Source organism: Bufo gargarizans, chromosome 2 (genome assembly GCF_014858855.1).
Source record: "Bufo gargarizans isolate SCDJY-AF-19 chromosome 2, ASM1485885v1, whole genome shotgun sequence".
Classification (NCBI taxonomy): domain Eukaryota; kingdom Metazoa; phylum Chordata; class Amphibia; order Anura; family Bufonidae; genus Bufo; species Bufo gargarizans.
Window position 1 is genome coordinate 603214317 of NC_058081.1, and position 15850 is coordinate 603230166.

The window sequence follows — 15850 nt, forward strand, 5'->3', positions numbered from 1 at the left end:
GTACTTAATTTGGGTGTAGTTATTGTTGGGGAACTGTGTCTCAGGAAACAGATATCAGCCATTATTAAAGGAGTTTTCTGAGTATGTAATACTGATGACCTTTTCTCTGCATAGGCTATAAGTATCTGATCAGAGGAGGTCCAACTCCCTGCACCCCAGCCAATCAACTTTTTGAAGAGACTGCGTTGCTCCTTGAGCACTGCAGCCTTTTCTTAGGCCAGTGATGTCACGTTTATTAGTCATATGGCCTACGTGCAGTTCAGTCCCATTCAAGTGAATGGGACTGGGCGGCAAATCCAAGGACAGCGCTATCTAAAGCTGCGAGCAGGTCTTTTTAAACCGCTGATCGGTGTTGGTGCCAGGTCAAAAACTGTTCAGAAATTCATGACCTATCCTGAAGATAGGTTATCAGTATTAACCACTCGGAGAACCCCTTTAAACCTTCATACTTTCCCTTGAGGAACATTACAAGAACTAAACATTTCATTCCACCAGAAGATTTATCCACACTGGATACCTTTCTAACCTCAAGTCTGGATTACTGTAATGCCTTTTACTTAGGCCTCCCAAAGATTGCATTACACCTCCTTCAGAGCATTCAAAATACTGCAGCTATCATCAATAACCAGTCAGCCCTGGCATGCTCCCATAACACCAATCCTTCACTCTCTACACTGGCTGCCTATTAAATGGAGAAAAACGTTTAAAATTTGCTTGCAGACCTTTAAAGCCATAAATAACTTAGGCCTGCTGCAGCCCTACACTCCTTGCCGTCCTCTCAGATCAGGATGCATGAACAAACTGTCCATACCAAGGATCCACCATAAAACTTTTGGACCCAGAGCCTTCTGTTGTACAGTCCCACTCTCTGGAATGCACAACCTGAATCAATAAGAAAGAGATCATCATTGGACTCTTTTAAAACAAGACTCAAAACGCACTTGTTCAGTCTAGCATTTGAGGGCAAATATTTCATTTGCTTCAAAAACTTCTTCATAGGTCATTATAGCAAACTAATTGTCTGCTCCTGGACTGTGCTTTGAGTCCTATGTGCATTACAAACTGTTGTAATCCACAGCACTTTTTTGGAAGATGCTTCCAGTCTTCTGTGATTTCCACCACCAGTTCCATCCATGGTGTCATCATGTTGTGACTCCATGTAGTCTTCGCCATGGAAACAATTAGCACCTATTAAGCGGTTCCTGCCCAAAGCAATCTATGTAACAGTAATGCATAACCATCTCCAGTCCCTTCCACCTTGGTTGATCCTATTGTCTCTCCGTGCTTGCATTGTGTTGGAAGGTACATTGTATCAGTAGAGATGTAGTTTACAGGGCCAGTAGATACATACTTCTGCATTAGCCCTTTGAAAAGAGGAACAGGACGCAACCTCTGCTTGCCTGTTTGTGAACTGTTCTATTAATACCAATCAAATTGAGAAAATGATCAAATGAAATTGCATTTTGAGCATCATAAGCTGTGTAATGTCTATTCTGTTAAATTGAGGCCCATAATTGCTTCTCTACAGAAAAGGTACAACAAAGACCGCAATCATGTCATGTCATTATCCCAGACTAGGAAACGGCCTTAGGAGCTGGGACATCAAAGACTTGTGCTTCTCGAATTGCATTTGGCTACTATTGTAGAAGCGCAGACAATCTTGATGAGGTGTTTATACTGAGCCAAGCCTTAGTGCACATAGAGTCTGAGTGCCTTGGTCTAGGGCCATTAAAAAATTGTACATTATGTTCCTGCCTTTGAAGTGATGTTGTAGGTAGGAAAGCAAGTCGCATTGAGTACGGCTGAGTGAGATTGCTTGTCTACTTGTCATTCTCTCTCTCAAAGAAACATAAGGTTCTTCGACAATAGGAAAACACTAAAAAGTTCATATTATGGAGAATATTAGGAGCCTTAAAAACAAACCCACAAATACACTTAGCATCTGAAAACAGCAGAGTGAAAGAAACAATTATGCTTTTGCGGAATTTGGATAATCTTGGCTCTCAGGAAATATTGAACTACATTTTTCTAAAACTAGGAAGGGGAATATTAGGCGTCTTCTTGTTGATTGAGCTCTGGATGAATAAAACTGGGTTGGCTTTGTGGAGTATTTATTATGTAGATTGTAAATGGCTTTGGAACTAATGGAAAGATAATGTAGATGGCTTCTGTAATCGTTGGGCCATTTATGGGAAGTTCGTGGAAATGTGGAAAATTAACAACCACAGCTTGGTTCCAGAAATATGTTCAGTTCAGTTGTCACTTCCCTTCCCCCATATTGCACATACTGTAGTTCTTTTTGCTCAGTTGGGAGGCTTTCTTAGGATAAGGGAAACCTAAAGGGGTTACCCAAGATTAAATAAAGCAACCAAAAAAAAAAAACATGTCTGATTTCAAACTTGTCCAGGGGTTGTGTCTGGTATTGCAACTCAATTTCACTGAAGTGAATAGGACTTAGCTGCAATACCATATGCAACTGGTGGACAGGTGTGGCACTGTTTTGGAAATAAAAGGAAAGTTTTTCTAATACTGGTCTACCCATCTAAAAAAAACATCTCCGTTTACAGCCGTTTCTCAGGCAGGAGATTGAAAAAGTGTATTGTGTTAAGTCGCACTGAAACTGTACACTCTGGACAGTGGGGGGCATAGATATCTTGGGTGGGCTGTTTGCGTCACCCTTATCTTTAGATGTCATATGGCTTGCTCTAGTACATTATTCAGGTCTTTAAGACCAAATTGGCACCAAGTTAAGGGCACAGAAAGGGCAAAGACACTTGACAACACTTGACGTTCTCTAGGTAGGTCAATTCTTGACACAAGTTTCATGATAATGCTCACAAGCCAATCCTCACGGTCTTACCTGTTCAGATTTGGTTTCCACTATTTTCTTTTTGTGAATGTGAAAGTAGGATTGAGTTTTCTCTTTCCGTACTCCCAAAGTAACCTTGTTCTTCTCTATAATGTCTTTTTTAGATGCCTCTGGTTGTGCCATGGTCCTTTTATCCATTGCGTTCTGGTGGGCTCCATGTTTTCTTATTTGCCTGCCTTCTTTAGATTTTGGTTTTGTTGTAGCTTCAACCTTCTTGTTCTTGGAGGACACATCATTAAGGGGCTTCCAAAATGGGTAATCATCTACACTATCCCTGTCTTCTGAGGTGTCTAAAGTCATCCCTTTTGAACATTGTTCAGAGCCAATAGAGGACACATCTAGAAATTCCTCCTCATCCTGGTCATATTTGTGGAACATGTTCTGGTGCTTCCTCCAGTCTGGATCATATCTTAATTCAGAGTAGGATGTGTGGATCTCTTGTGCCCTAAAGAAAATTTTATAAAGAGGTTAGACTGATACGAATCTTCCAGAATTATGTTATGCTTGGGTATATTATTACATTATTGGGTACTTGGGTTTACCGAGTGTTTAATACTGATGACCTATTCTCAGGAAAGGTCATCAGAAAGCCATTAGTGGAGGTCCATCTCTTGGCACCCCCACTAACCAGCTGTTTGAAAAGGCCACAGCGCTCCAGTGAGTGCTACTGCCTCCTCACAGATTACCAAGCACAGCACTATCCGTTGGACAGTGGCTGTGCTTGGTATTGCAGCATAGCCCCATTCACTTAAATGAGACTGAGCTGTGCCTAGGCCTATGATGGCTAACCTCTGGCACTCCAGCTATGGTAAAACTACAACTCCCAAGATGCCCCCTTGCATGGCTGTTCACGGAACTCCATATTAATGAATGGGGCATGCTGGGAGTCGTAGTTTCACCACAGCTGGAGTGCCGGAGGTTAGCCATCACTGGCCTAGGCCATGTGACCAATGAATGTGACATCTGTGGCATAGGAAGAGGCCATGGTTCTCACTGGAGAACCAAGGATTCTTCAAACAGTTGATCCTTGGGGATACTAGGAGATCTTTACGAAGATCACTATATGGGCACTATTGTATCTGTTAGCGACGTTTCACAAATCTGCCTTTTGAAGCTTTTAAGTAAAGGCCCCCAAACACATTAGTTCAAACTTGGCTGGCCACCAATCTTATGTGTATGGGTAACTCCTGACTCTACCTCGACTGAGCATGTCAGGGAGAGAGAAGAATCAGCATTGACTTTCAGTGCCCCAATTATTTTGTTCTCCTGGGAGCAAAGCTGCGGCCAGAAGTGTCTGGAGAGGTTAGAGAGGACAAAGGTTTTTGACAGCTCTGTCTCCTATCTCTCCATCCGAAACACATACACGCGTTGCTAAACCAAGGGTGTATGAATAAGGGGCAGTCATCAGAAATAGCTGCGGACAGCGGAAGGTGACATATATAGTAAGAAACATGGTTTCACCACATGTAGCTTGTGGTTCTCATGTGAGTTTATGAATGTCAACCTGATGAAGGGGACCACAGTTTCCCCGAAACTCATTTTTTTTTTTATTTTGTATGTATTTTAATGAAATAAAGAAGATCTTAACCTCAAGACTGTCTACACTGGGTTTTGAAGCGCCGGAGCAGGATTCCGAATTGGTTCTCATGTGAGTGGCTTTCTTAACATATTGATTAGATTTAACAGCACAGATAATTTTAGGAGAGGAGTGGGCTGACCATGGAGGTCACAGACTTAAGTGTAGTTAAATGCTATTGACATCTTTTTTTATTATTGCCTTCTGCTAATTTTTCAATTGCTCTTTATTAAAATTTTAGAGCCGTTTCCCTGTACAGCTTGTTAGCTTCTGTGTATTTGCAGAGTAGTAGGTTTTCTGTTTACACCAAGTCCCGTCAAACAGCAGCCCTGATGGCTGATTCTGTAGCCCTTATCTCTGAACTCAGGACAGCTTAAAACACTTATTACAGCTCATTTTTTTTTTATTAAACTGTTATGAATACGGCTTGAATAAATGTTTGAGCTGTCAAGAGTTCAGAAAAAGGGGTTACAGACTGAGCCGTCAGAGCTGCTATTTGACGGGACTCATTATAAGCAGAAAGGCTGCTGCTCTGCAAATACACAGAAGCTGTATAGGCAACACGACTGAACATTTTTAATACAGACCAATTGAAATGATTTTTAGCCTACAATAAATAGAATGCAATAATAAAAAATTGCCCCCATAGTTATCTAAACCCTTTAAGGAGAGCTGTGTATTGATCTTGTGGGGCATCACAGACTTAGATGTACATAGTTGAAGGAACAGTCCCCCAGCAGCACAGAGTATTTTAGCAGAACAGTATGTTGATCTTGTGGGAGGTCACTGACTGAATGAAACATAGGGAAAAAATATGTGAAATGCACCCCACCACCACATAACCCGCTGCAGATTTGTATTGTTGGCCGCTGTCATTTTGTTGCTGGAGAATAAAGTAATAAAACTCTAAACTGTAATCATAATAATTAATAATCATAATATTGTACAATTTCCGGCATCCAGGTGAATGTGTTTGGCTGCGTCTCACTTTCTAATTGTCCGTCGTTGTAATGTGAGTGGTTTAAGCCTGTCTGCAGCCGCAGCCATTAAGAGTAATGATCGTTTAATTAAAGTTAAGAAATGGTTTTAATGCAACATGAGTGATATTGGATTTTTACACCTCAAACTGTTCCAGTCAGAAATGTGTTTCTCCTTAATAATCTTATAGATTTTGCCCTTTTATTGCCTTTGCCGACTGTGCCATATAGCTTAGCGTGTCTCAGATAGATAATCAGTACCGAGCTTTCAGATGATTATTATTCATTAGATGTGTTACTGACAACCCACGGCTGCCAGGAATCTGATGACAGTCATGTCACTACACCCAACCGTACATGGACAATTCACCACCATCCGACACGCGCATCCATGTGAATATAAAATATGTTTTCTGGTCAGATAGACTTTGTATAGCAATTCAATTCACTATGTTCACTATCTCTGCTTACTGTCGGTTGATGGAAACATTCAGTTTACCTCTAGAAGCTGAGAACCTGTCCTAGCCTAATACTTCCCTGCATGGACCAGAAGGATGCATTTTACCTCCACTGATACATTGTAGCAAACTATCAGGACAAGAGAGGATTGGGAATTGCCTAGACTGGATACAACTGTAACAAAGTCTGAGCTGGGAGAAATATATGATTTATACAGAGTGCAAGGCTCTGGATATTAACAAGAATGTTCTCATTCTTTAACAGCAAGCAGAGATCTTTAAAATGTTTAGGAACTAAAAGTGGTTGTACACATTAGGTTAATAGTGGCTGAACCCATCTAATTTGAATGTGGGTGTCCTGGCTTTGCCAATGGCAGATGTTGGGGTAAACAAGTATTCGGCCGTTGGATTTCAACTTGTCCGCTCCTTTTCTTTTCAGAGATAAACCGCCTCTAGGGGTGTCCAGTAGCTCCCCTATCTCCAACCAGAACACATGCACACTCTGCCAAGCTTGCATTGCATGTTTATGGGGGTCGATAGGAATAGTTGAGGAGATGGACATTACTGTTACATTTATTAGCCCCCATATCTGGTGTTCATCTTTCAGATATGTTAAGCCAGTGTTGTTTATAAGGAGGGATACAGAGATTATACTTCTCACTGGAACTAAAGGCTGCATTGCCATGAGGACAGTGAAAGAGTAAGGGGTGCATTACTTGGGAGGGGGGAGAATATTGGGACCCTAGAGAACAAGCTCCACCTCTGTAGTTGGGTAACAGGTTCAAGAATTTTAGATTAGCGGGTCTACAGTATATTTTGCAATGTTTAGCATTTTGGGAATATAATTAGTAGCACTGTCCATTGATAAATGCTGCACGTGTTTCATATTTACTAACCTACTTGCGCCATTTTCCATTACAAGCAATGTTTCCGTTACATTGTTAACACCTCACAATGGTGGATTCATTTCAGATGTTCAACCGAGACAGTGGAAATTTTTATTTGTTACTTTGAGGAAGACAGGAAGAATCGAGAATTTACAGATGGCTTCTTGGGAGCATCTGCCGCTAGCCCACAAAAATCCTTTTCAAGGGCCGGAGTAAATGGATGTAAACACTTGCAAGGCAACGCTGCCAGATGCTCCTAGGGTGGAAGTCTGCCCATTCTTTGCCAAACTATTGAAGAATCCTATTAAAACATTTAACGACATTTAATCCCTGTGTGTTTGGCATAAGATGGGATGTGTTTATGAGGCTCAATGTCATTTGTCCCTGGTTATTAGTTATCACTATGCACTGCATTGATCCTACATGATGTCCATGAGAGGGAAGCTGATATTGCTCATAGAAAATACAGGTTGTTGGTGTCACTGGATAAGACAAGGTGACGGGGTAAAGACTGCATCATTTGCAGTATAGTTTATTAGATTTCCAGCTTCAATTTATGAAACTCCTATAAACTAACGGAAACTGTCATAGACAACACTGGAGTTGGAGCAGCCCTACAATATCATGTAGTCAGGGGCAGGCCTGGCTAGTTTATACTTGGCAACTCTCCTGAAATATCTAGAAGGCTCCTGAAAAAAAGGAGATCTCTTGGACTTATGGAAGAACTATCTGGTGATGCATCTCACCAACATTTCCTATAAGGTGTAACAAATGGTTGAAAAACATTCCATTGCTCATGGCTTTGTAAAGAGCTCATGTTCAGATGCAGAACCTAAGGGAATAGTGTGGACAAGGAAATAGAAGTATAAATAAAGTAACGTCTCTGTTAGATATACTTGTCTTCTCTAGCGCTGCAAATCCGGAGACAATGTGGGAAAAGTCAAATAAGTAAATTTTTGGAAAAGGATTGCGCTGCAGGAGAAAATTCTTTTGTATAAAAATAAAAATATATAATAAAAAAATATAATAAAAAGTTCCTTTGGTAGATCTTCAATCAACGTGGTCACAAGCCAACCTCACAACTTAACACTGGTATGGAAATCTGTTCTGAAATGAAAAAGCGCACTATGGTGTAGCAAGTTCCACAAACTTAGCGCCCCTGCGAATAGATTATACTCACAGGGTATCTTGCGAGTAAATGCGTATATGAATGGATGGTGTCTTCAATAGTACTCTGTTGAAAAGAGAGGACTATAGTGTAGCATGTAATTACACTTAAAACGCTTGCTGTAAGGTTATACTCACAGGATGTCCCTTATGAGAGGCTGGAAGGAATCTGTGCAATATTCACAGGCAACTGGGCGGGTGGAGCAGGCAAGGATCAAGATACTCAAGTAGGAATTTCCAAATATCGATCCGACGGATGGAATGCTTCTGCACCTAGATGGTACTAGACCTCAGCTTCTCAGAAGGACTGGTTAGTGGAACGGATGCGCACCAAAGAGTCGGATAAAAATTATTTAATGAGAAATAAAATTACAGCTAAAACCACAAGACTAAAGTCTCTGAAATGCTCCCATTGTAAAGAGCTCTGAGCACATCAGCTAGCTGCAGAGAGCAGTCATGGATAGTGATGGGCAAAAAAATAATTCTATCCTGTTCTTCTGTGCTGCTGTGTGCTGTCCATAACTTCTCTTAAACTACAGCTAGGAGGATGAAGGACCTTTTAATGACATTACAGTCACATGATCAAGGTACTGCAACCAAACACAGCAGAGGAGGAAAACTTAGCAAGCAGGAATCCTGTCCTGCTCCTCACAGCACAACAGCAGCTGGAGCTGTTGACCCTCTATTGTTTGCAGCAAGATTTTGGCACCTAATCATTGTATTACTGCACTCCTGGTCTCTAGGTCAAAAATTATATCCCCAACAGTACTCTAAAATAAGGAGACATCCAGAAGATCAAAGAGGGCAAAGCTTAGTTTAAAGGGAGATGTGCCTGAGAGCCGCTAAGAGGGATTTGATAGGTTTTAATGTAATTCTGTAGTTCATGGAAATTTGGGATGTATGAGCTGCTAGACGAATCTGGCCCTGGCCAAAAACATGCCTCAGAACCCGTGTCCACCAACCCAGTAGTTGCTGCAGCAGTGGAAGAGAGATCAGAACACCCACGAGGCTGCATAAGGCACAGCTTGCAGAGTTAGTCTTCCCACCACAGGTGCCATGCAGAGGTGTCACAGAAATGGCAGGAGCATTGTGCATTGTTCTGCCAGTGGTGCACCAGAACAGCACTGCAGTGCATGCATCATGTCCATGAAAAAAGTGGTGCAGTAGTGGTGGAAACCATACACATTGCCATGTTGGGGGTGCACAAAAGAAGAAGCGCTACAGACCAGGCCAGCAGAGTAGTCTGGTGGCCTGAATCAAGTCCTTGGTTAGGGTTGTGGATCAGTGGTCACCATGACTACAGTGACCTGAAGAGAGCTGCAGATGCAAAGGCGGGCCATGGAGCTTGCAGGGGAATCTACCTGCTGCATGAGAGTCAAACAGGAGAGGCCATGGTGATGGACCAGCATGTGATACTGAGGTGCTGCTGGAGAGCAGGAGTGGAAAGAAAGGGAGAGTCCCTCCACACAAGTATGCCACAGAAGACAAGACGACCCGCAGATCACAAGAGCTGCAGCTACAACAGTGGCTTACAAGTTGATATACATAGGAATGAAAGAGAGTCTCAGTATCACCAAAGTGCCATGTAAAATGAAAACTGGGCAGCTGAGAATAAGTTAAGTGCCACTGGGTAAGAGGAGCCAACGCCATGGTCTGTGTGTCAGCCCCTGGGAGCAATGGGGCAGCTGGAGGAAAAAATATCCTGGGCAAGTGTGACAAGTTGCAAGCAGAAGACACTTGAGCCCTAGAAGCCAAAACATCATCTCTGGGCCATTGACGTCCCCCTTTGGACTAGAACTTGGGTAAATATGGACCGTATATAGTTGCAGAGACTCTACAAATTTTGAGGAAGTACAAATATGTGGCTTTAAGAGACTGTAATCAATTTGAGCATAGTATTCTCATGCTGAATGGTATAACTGGCAAGCGTATGTACCCGTGAAAATGTCTGCTGCAAGGTTTGAAAAACCAAGCTCTCCTGTGGAGCAAAGATATGTACACTATTCACAAAAAGTTTGGGATACATGGCTTGTGGGTGAAATTTCAGGATGAACCTAAAAATGCACTCTACCCTTTACATGTGAACTTAATGTGACCTTCTCTAAACTTTTGAATACACATGTCCAACTGTTCAATGTTTCAGTACTTTTTGCACAACTTGCTGTTCTCTAACAAGGAGCTTAATGGCAACATTTAAAACAGGTGTTTGATCCATGAATCCCTCAATAAATGTCCTGGTTCAATTAGAATTGGTATTTAAACAGTCCTCCTCATCTTGCTGTTCATATTTTGACATGAGACAAAGACGACACCTAACAATTGATCACCAGTACCTTGACATTGTGAAGCTTCAAGCAGGATGTTCTCAGATGGAAGTGGCCACTGAGCTTAGAATGTCACAGTGTCATTAACAGGTTGCAACAGAGATGCAGAAAGACTTGAAGAGTCACAGAAAGGCATAAAAGTGGACGTCCGTTGGCCACATCCCACACTGATGACCGCTTCTTTGTGAACAATATCCTGCGGAACCGGATGATGAATGCCACACAACTCCAGGAACATTTAAGGGAGGTGGGAGGCAACCAAGTGTCACCATGGACATCATCAGTTTGCATGGGCCAGGAAGCATCTACGCTGGACAAGGAACTAATGGGGGACCAATGGGCTGTTCTCTGATCAAAGTCGATTCATGCTGAGCAGAAATGATGGCCGCCAATGATGTTGGAGATGTCAAGGAGAGCGCTATGCATCAGCCACTGTTGTCACCAGACGAACCTTTGGTGGTGGTGGCGTTACAGTGTGGGCAGGTGTGTCTAGTAAATACAGAACTGCCCTACACTTTGTGAATAGTGCAGTGACAAGCCCATACTACTTGAATAACATAATTAATCCAGTCATTGTGCCTCTGCATTAACAATACAGACCTAATTTCATCTTCATGGATGACAATGCACCAGCTCATAGAGGTTGCATCTTTAGGGAATGGCTGCTGGAGACTGGGGTACCTCAAATGGAATGGACTGAACTTTCTCCAGACCTGTATCCTATTGAAAACCTATGAGATAAGCTGAGTCGCCGTGTAGAGGCTCGTAACTCTGTACCCAAGAACCTTAATGACCTGAGGGCTGTCCTTCAAGAGGAGTGGGATGCCATGCCTCAGCAGACCATAAGGAGACTTGTGAAAAGCATGAGATGTCGTTGTTAAGCTGTAATTGATGCTCAAGGCCACATAAGTTATTGAGACATAGACATTTTGTGGGGGTATACCCTCCACTGTTGTTGGCTTCTGTTTCAATAAATAGTTTGAGATGAGGCAATCACTATTGCATGCTTCTACTTAAATGTCCTACTTTCATGATATAATATCACTGTAGCGTGAACTTTTTACGTTTTCCATAAATTTCACCCGGAATCCAAATATCCCTAACTTTTTGTGAGTAGTGTATACATTGTACCACAGTTTTTTGTTTTTGTTTTTCTCTGCAAAAATTTGCGTGCATCTATCTGCCTTTTTATTCAGCTACATCTAAAGAACCCGGAAGTGCTTCCCCACCCGCACTTTTTATACATGCATATACAGACCTGCTGCATGTACAGTATGTATACAGACATGATGCATTCACACTGTTATGTATGCAAAATGGGTGCATTCACACTTATATAAATATTAAACTAGTGGGTTCATCCTGTTGCATTCAAGCCGCCCAGTCTCCGAGTGAAGACATGCACTTTCGCACTCACATCTACGTGTTGTGGTTCCCTCATTTCCATGCACTCCTAATAGCCCATAAATTGGAAACAATTGCCTATTTAAATTATTAAGAATTGCAGCGAGGTAATAATTAGCAGTCCCCATCTTTACTTAACAGCCTTGCATACTAATCACTAAATTGAATTATCTCTTCAATATTCATCATTGCCCTCTGCAATTTACTGTGGAGGATGCTAATTGCTCTCCATATGTTCCGCATTTACTCGTTTTTATTTACAACGTGTAGATTAGGAGCTTTCTGCAGAACACATTTTTTTGTTGTTTTGCAACTATTAAAATAAAAGGCATTCAACTCTGCGCAGTGAAGCCCCACATATCACACATTACAAAGGAACAATCACCTTTTTATGTGTGGTGAGCGCTCGGCTCGGTGGGTACTCCGCACAGGAGAAGGATAAAACCGTCCATAATAACATGTAAAGTATGTTCTAAAAATATCCGCAAACAGCCTTTATTATGTTAATATGGCGCTTATCAAGTGGCCCAGCTCGATATTCTCCTGACTCTAAATGGTCTGATAAATCCATCTTACACCCAGAAAATTTCAATTTATAAAAATATCTGTGATCGAAGAAGAACCCAAAAAATTCAAAGAGGAATTTTGTGATTCACAAATTGAATTTAAACACAGTTGCTAATGAGGTCTTAATCTGTGGATCCATGATTCAGTAGATTGGGAGAGTTGGCTGGATCAATGTTATCAGGGCGGGTTGCTCTGTGGTTAGGCTCTTTGAGGCATACAAGCACCCTTCACTGCTACCATCTTAGGGTGTAATAGTGTTTAGTATTCTTCTTTTTCGCCAATTAGGAGACCAGATCCTGCATCGGATTTTCTGCAGTATAATAGAAAAAGACAGCACCTCTGGCTTTCTCCACTGCACAAAGCATTGGTATACCTAGCATTGCTCTGGTGGGTAAGACCCCTTTCAGCCACTATTATTACTGTCATTTCTGTTTTTGGTATTGGTCATTATCTTTGGTACTAATTGAACCATTCTAAGGATATATGTTCATGGTCCCTGAGTTCATGTTGTACATAACTTCTTGTATATAGGGGCGCACTACTTATACCATTTGTAGACATTAAAAGTTATATTTTAGTATGCCCTTATTTTTGGATAGTCATATTTTTAGCCCTTAAGGGTTCTCTTTTTCTTTTTCCACTTGAGTGTATTGAAACTGCACATATTGTTCTTGATCAATGTTAATCAAAATCCTTAAAATTATTGTTTGATTCCTTCTTCCCTGTTGGCGTGCCACTGTGAGTGGAGCTCCCACCCAACACTTACAGCATTCCTTGTTGCAAGTTCTGGCCCCAGGTCTGGAGCAAGAGCCTGATGTCAGTGTGGGCTCAGGCAGTGCCTGACACAGGGACAGAATTGCGGTGCCGTGGACCTGTCATGGGCCCCTTTCACACAAGCGAGTTTTCCGCGCGGGTGCAATGCGTGACGTGAACGCATAGCACCTGCACTGAATTCTGATCCATTCATTTCAATGGGTCTGTGTACATGAGCGTTTTTTTTCATGCATCACTTGTGCGTTGCGTGAAAATTGTTTTTCACGCAGCCCTGATCCCATAGAAGTGAATGTGCTGCGTAAAAAACGCATTGCATCCGTTGCTAAGAGATGTTGTTTGTAAACCTTCAGGTTTTTTTATCACGCGTGTGAAAAACGCATCAAAAAGCATTGCACCCGCGCGGAAAAAACTGAACAACTGAACGCAATCGCAGACAAAATTGACTTAACTTGCTTGCAAAATGGTGCGGGTTTCACTGAACGCATCCAGAGCCAATCCGTCACGCTCATGTGAAAGGGCCTAAGGCCCCTTTCACACGAGCGCAACGGATTAGGTCCGCAGAATATAGAACATGCTACAATTTTCACGCAACGCAGAATTGATGCGTGAAAAACAACACTCATGTACTGTACACAGACCCATTGAAATGAATGGGTCAGGATTCAGTGCGGGTGCTATGCGTTCACATGACGCATTGCACCCGCGCGGAAAACTCTCTCGTGTGAAAGGGGCCTAAGTGTCTTGAAGGGAAATGTGTGGCTCATGACCAATTGTCTTTCCATGGAGGAAAGGATGGGGATCCTACACCCAAGTGTCTCAAAGAGAAGGACGTGGATAATGCACCAAGGGTCTTGGCAGGAAGGATGCGGATCACACACTAAGTGTCTCAGAAGGAAAGACGTGGATCACGCACCAAGTATCTCCATAAAGAGGAAAGGAAACAGATCACACACCAAGACCAAGAAGAACGCAGATCACTAACCAAATATTTCACAGGGAAGGATGAGGATCACACACCAAGTGTCTCAGGGGGTAGGATACAGATCAAACATCAAGTGCCTTAGAAGTCAGGGTGAGGATCACACACCAAGTGTCTGAAGGAGAAGGATGTGCATCATGCACCTTGTGTTCATACACAAGTGTCTTGGAGGGAATTATGTGAATCACACACTGCAGTGTCTTGGAGGGAAGGACATGTATCATGCACCAGGTGTTTAGGAGTGAAGGATGTGGATCATGCACCAAGCGTCTTGGAAGGAAAGATGTGGATCATGCACTAAGTGCAGGGGCGGATTGGCCATAGACCTTATAGGGAAATTTCCCGGTGAGCCAATGCCCAGTGGGCCTCCAGCACAAAGTATTTTGTGCTGGATGGTGGTATTTGGCTCTGTTGGGGTGGTATTATGTTCCACAATATGGTATTGCTGGCACTGCCTTCCATCAGTTTGGACCCGACTACAAAACAGGGCCACTTTTAGTATTTTTTCCAGGGCCACTTTAAGTTCCCAGTCTGCCCCTGACCAAGTGTCTATCAGGGAAGGACGTGGATCATGCACCAAGTGCCTTGCAGGGAAGGACATGAATCTTGCACCAATTGTCTCGGAGGGAAGGATGTAGATCCTGCACCAGGAATCTCAGAGGCAAGGATGTGGATCACGCACCAAGTGTCTAGGAGGGACGGACATGGATCATGCACCAAGTCTTTCAGAGGGAAGGATGTGGATCACGCACCAAGTGTCTCTTCCATTTGCTATTTTAATACCTAGTAGCAAACATCACTTAGTACAGAATATGTGATTAATGTCTTGTATGCAGCTTTTCATGGATTATGTAATAGCTCCACAGGCAGAGAAAATGGATGTGTAAGTGATCATTGCGAGCTGAGCGTCCTGCCGATATTTTTATTATCCCCTTCCATTAGTTTTCATGAGAGCAATGCTGCCCTGCAGGAGTCTTTCAGGCTGCCTCTTTTATAGGGGTCTAATTCAACACTTTCATAGTCCTGGGATTTCAACTCAAAAGATGCAAAATCTATTCTGCAGAAGCCATTCAGCTCGGGTGGATTTATTTATCTATTTTTCTTTATGGTTTTCTGTAAAAAAAATAAAAATCTTGTCTGATGTTTATTACCCTCAAATCTAAAGAAATGCCTCCCTGTCAGATCTATGCGATTGTCTAAAGCCCAGATTATTACATTATTGACCTCGCTATGGTCTATCTATATCCAATAGGTGCATATTAATATATTGGACACACTAGATATGCAGAGCTTTGTTCCTGATACATATACATATCATTACTGCACTCCCTATAGATCTGCAGAGCACCGCTCCGTTCCATCTCCATCCAACAGGTGAATACTGCAACATTCTGATCTCTGACCTCTGTACGGACCTGCAGAGCATTGCTTAACTCGATACCCATCTAGCAGATGCACATTACTATATGATGATTAGTACATTCGAGATAACCAAGTATCTGCAGAACATCACTCCAGTAGATCTAAATCATACAAGTGCAGTCTGTTCTCTTCTGCAGAAGATTACATTAGTAATCCAAGTATCTGCTGAACATCACTCCAATCCATCTACATGCAAAATGTGCATGTTCTACAGATTATTAAAGGCCATCTGTCAGCAGATTTGTACCTTTGAACCTGGCTGGCCCGTTGCCTGAGCACTTGGAAGCAGAAGGCATCTGTGTTGGTCCCATGTTCATATGTGCCCAAATTGCTGAGGAAAATAAGTTTTGATATACGCAAATGAGCCCCTAGAGACTCTGCTCTCTCTGCAACTGCTGCGCCCTCTGCACTGATTGACAGGGTCAGGCACTGTAAAAGGGATCACT

The 15850-nt window shown here is 42.4% G+C and overlaps 1 protein-coding gene across 1 annotated transcript in view; it reads right to left on the bottom strand.

The window, feature by feature from the left end:
- Positions 1–15850, bottom strand: part of JHY (junctional cadherin complex regulator) — a 113116-nt gene that overhangs the window by 67197 nt on the left and 30069 nt on the right. Inside the window, exon 3 of the mRNA XM_044278299.1 lies at positions 2861–3314. Within this exon, the coding sequence (XP_044134234.1) occupies positions 2861–3314 (454 nt within the window). The remainder of the gene's footprint in view (positions 1–2860; positions 3315–15850) is intronic.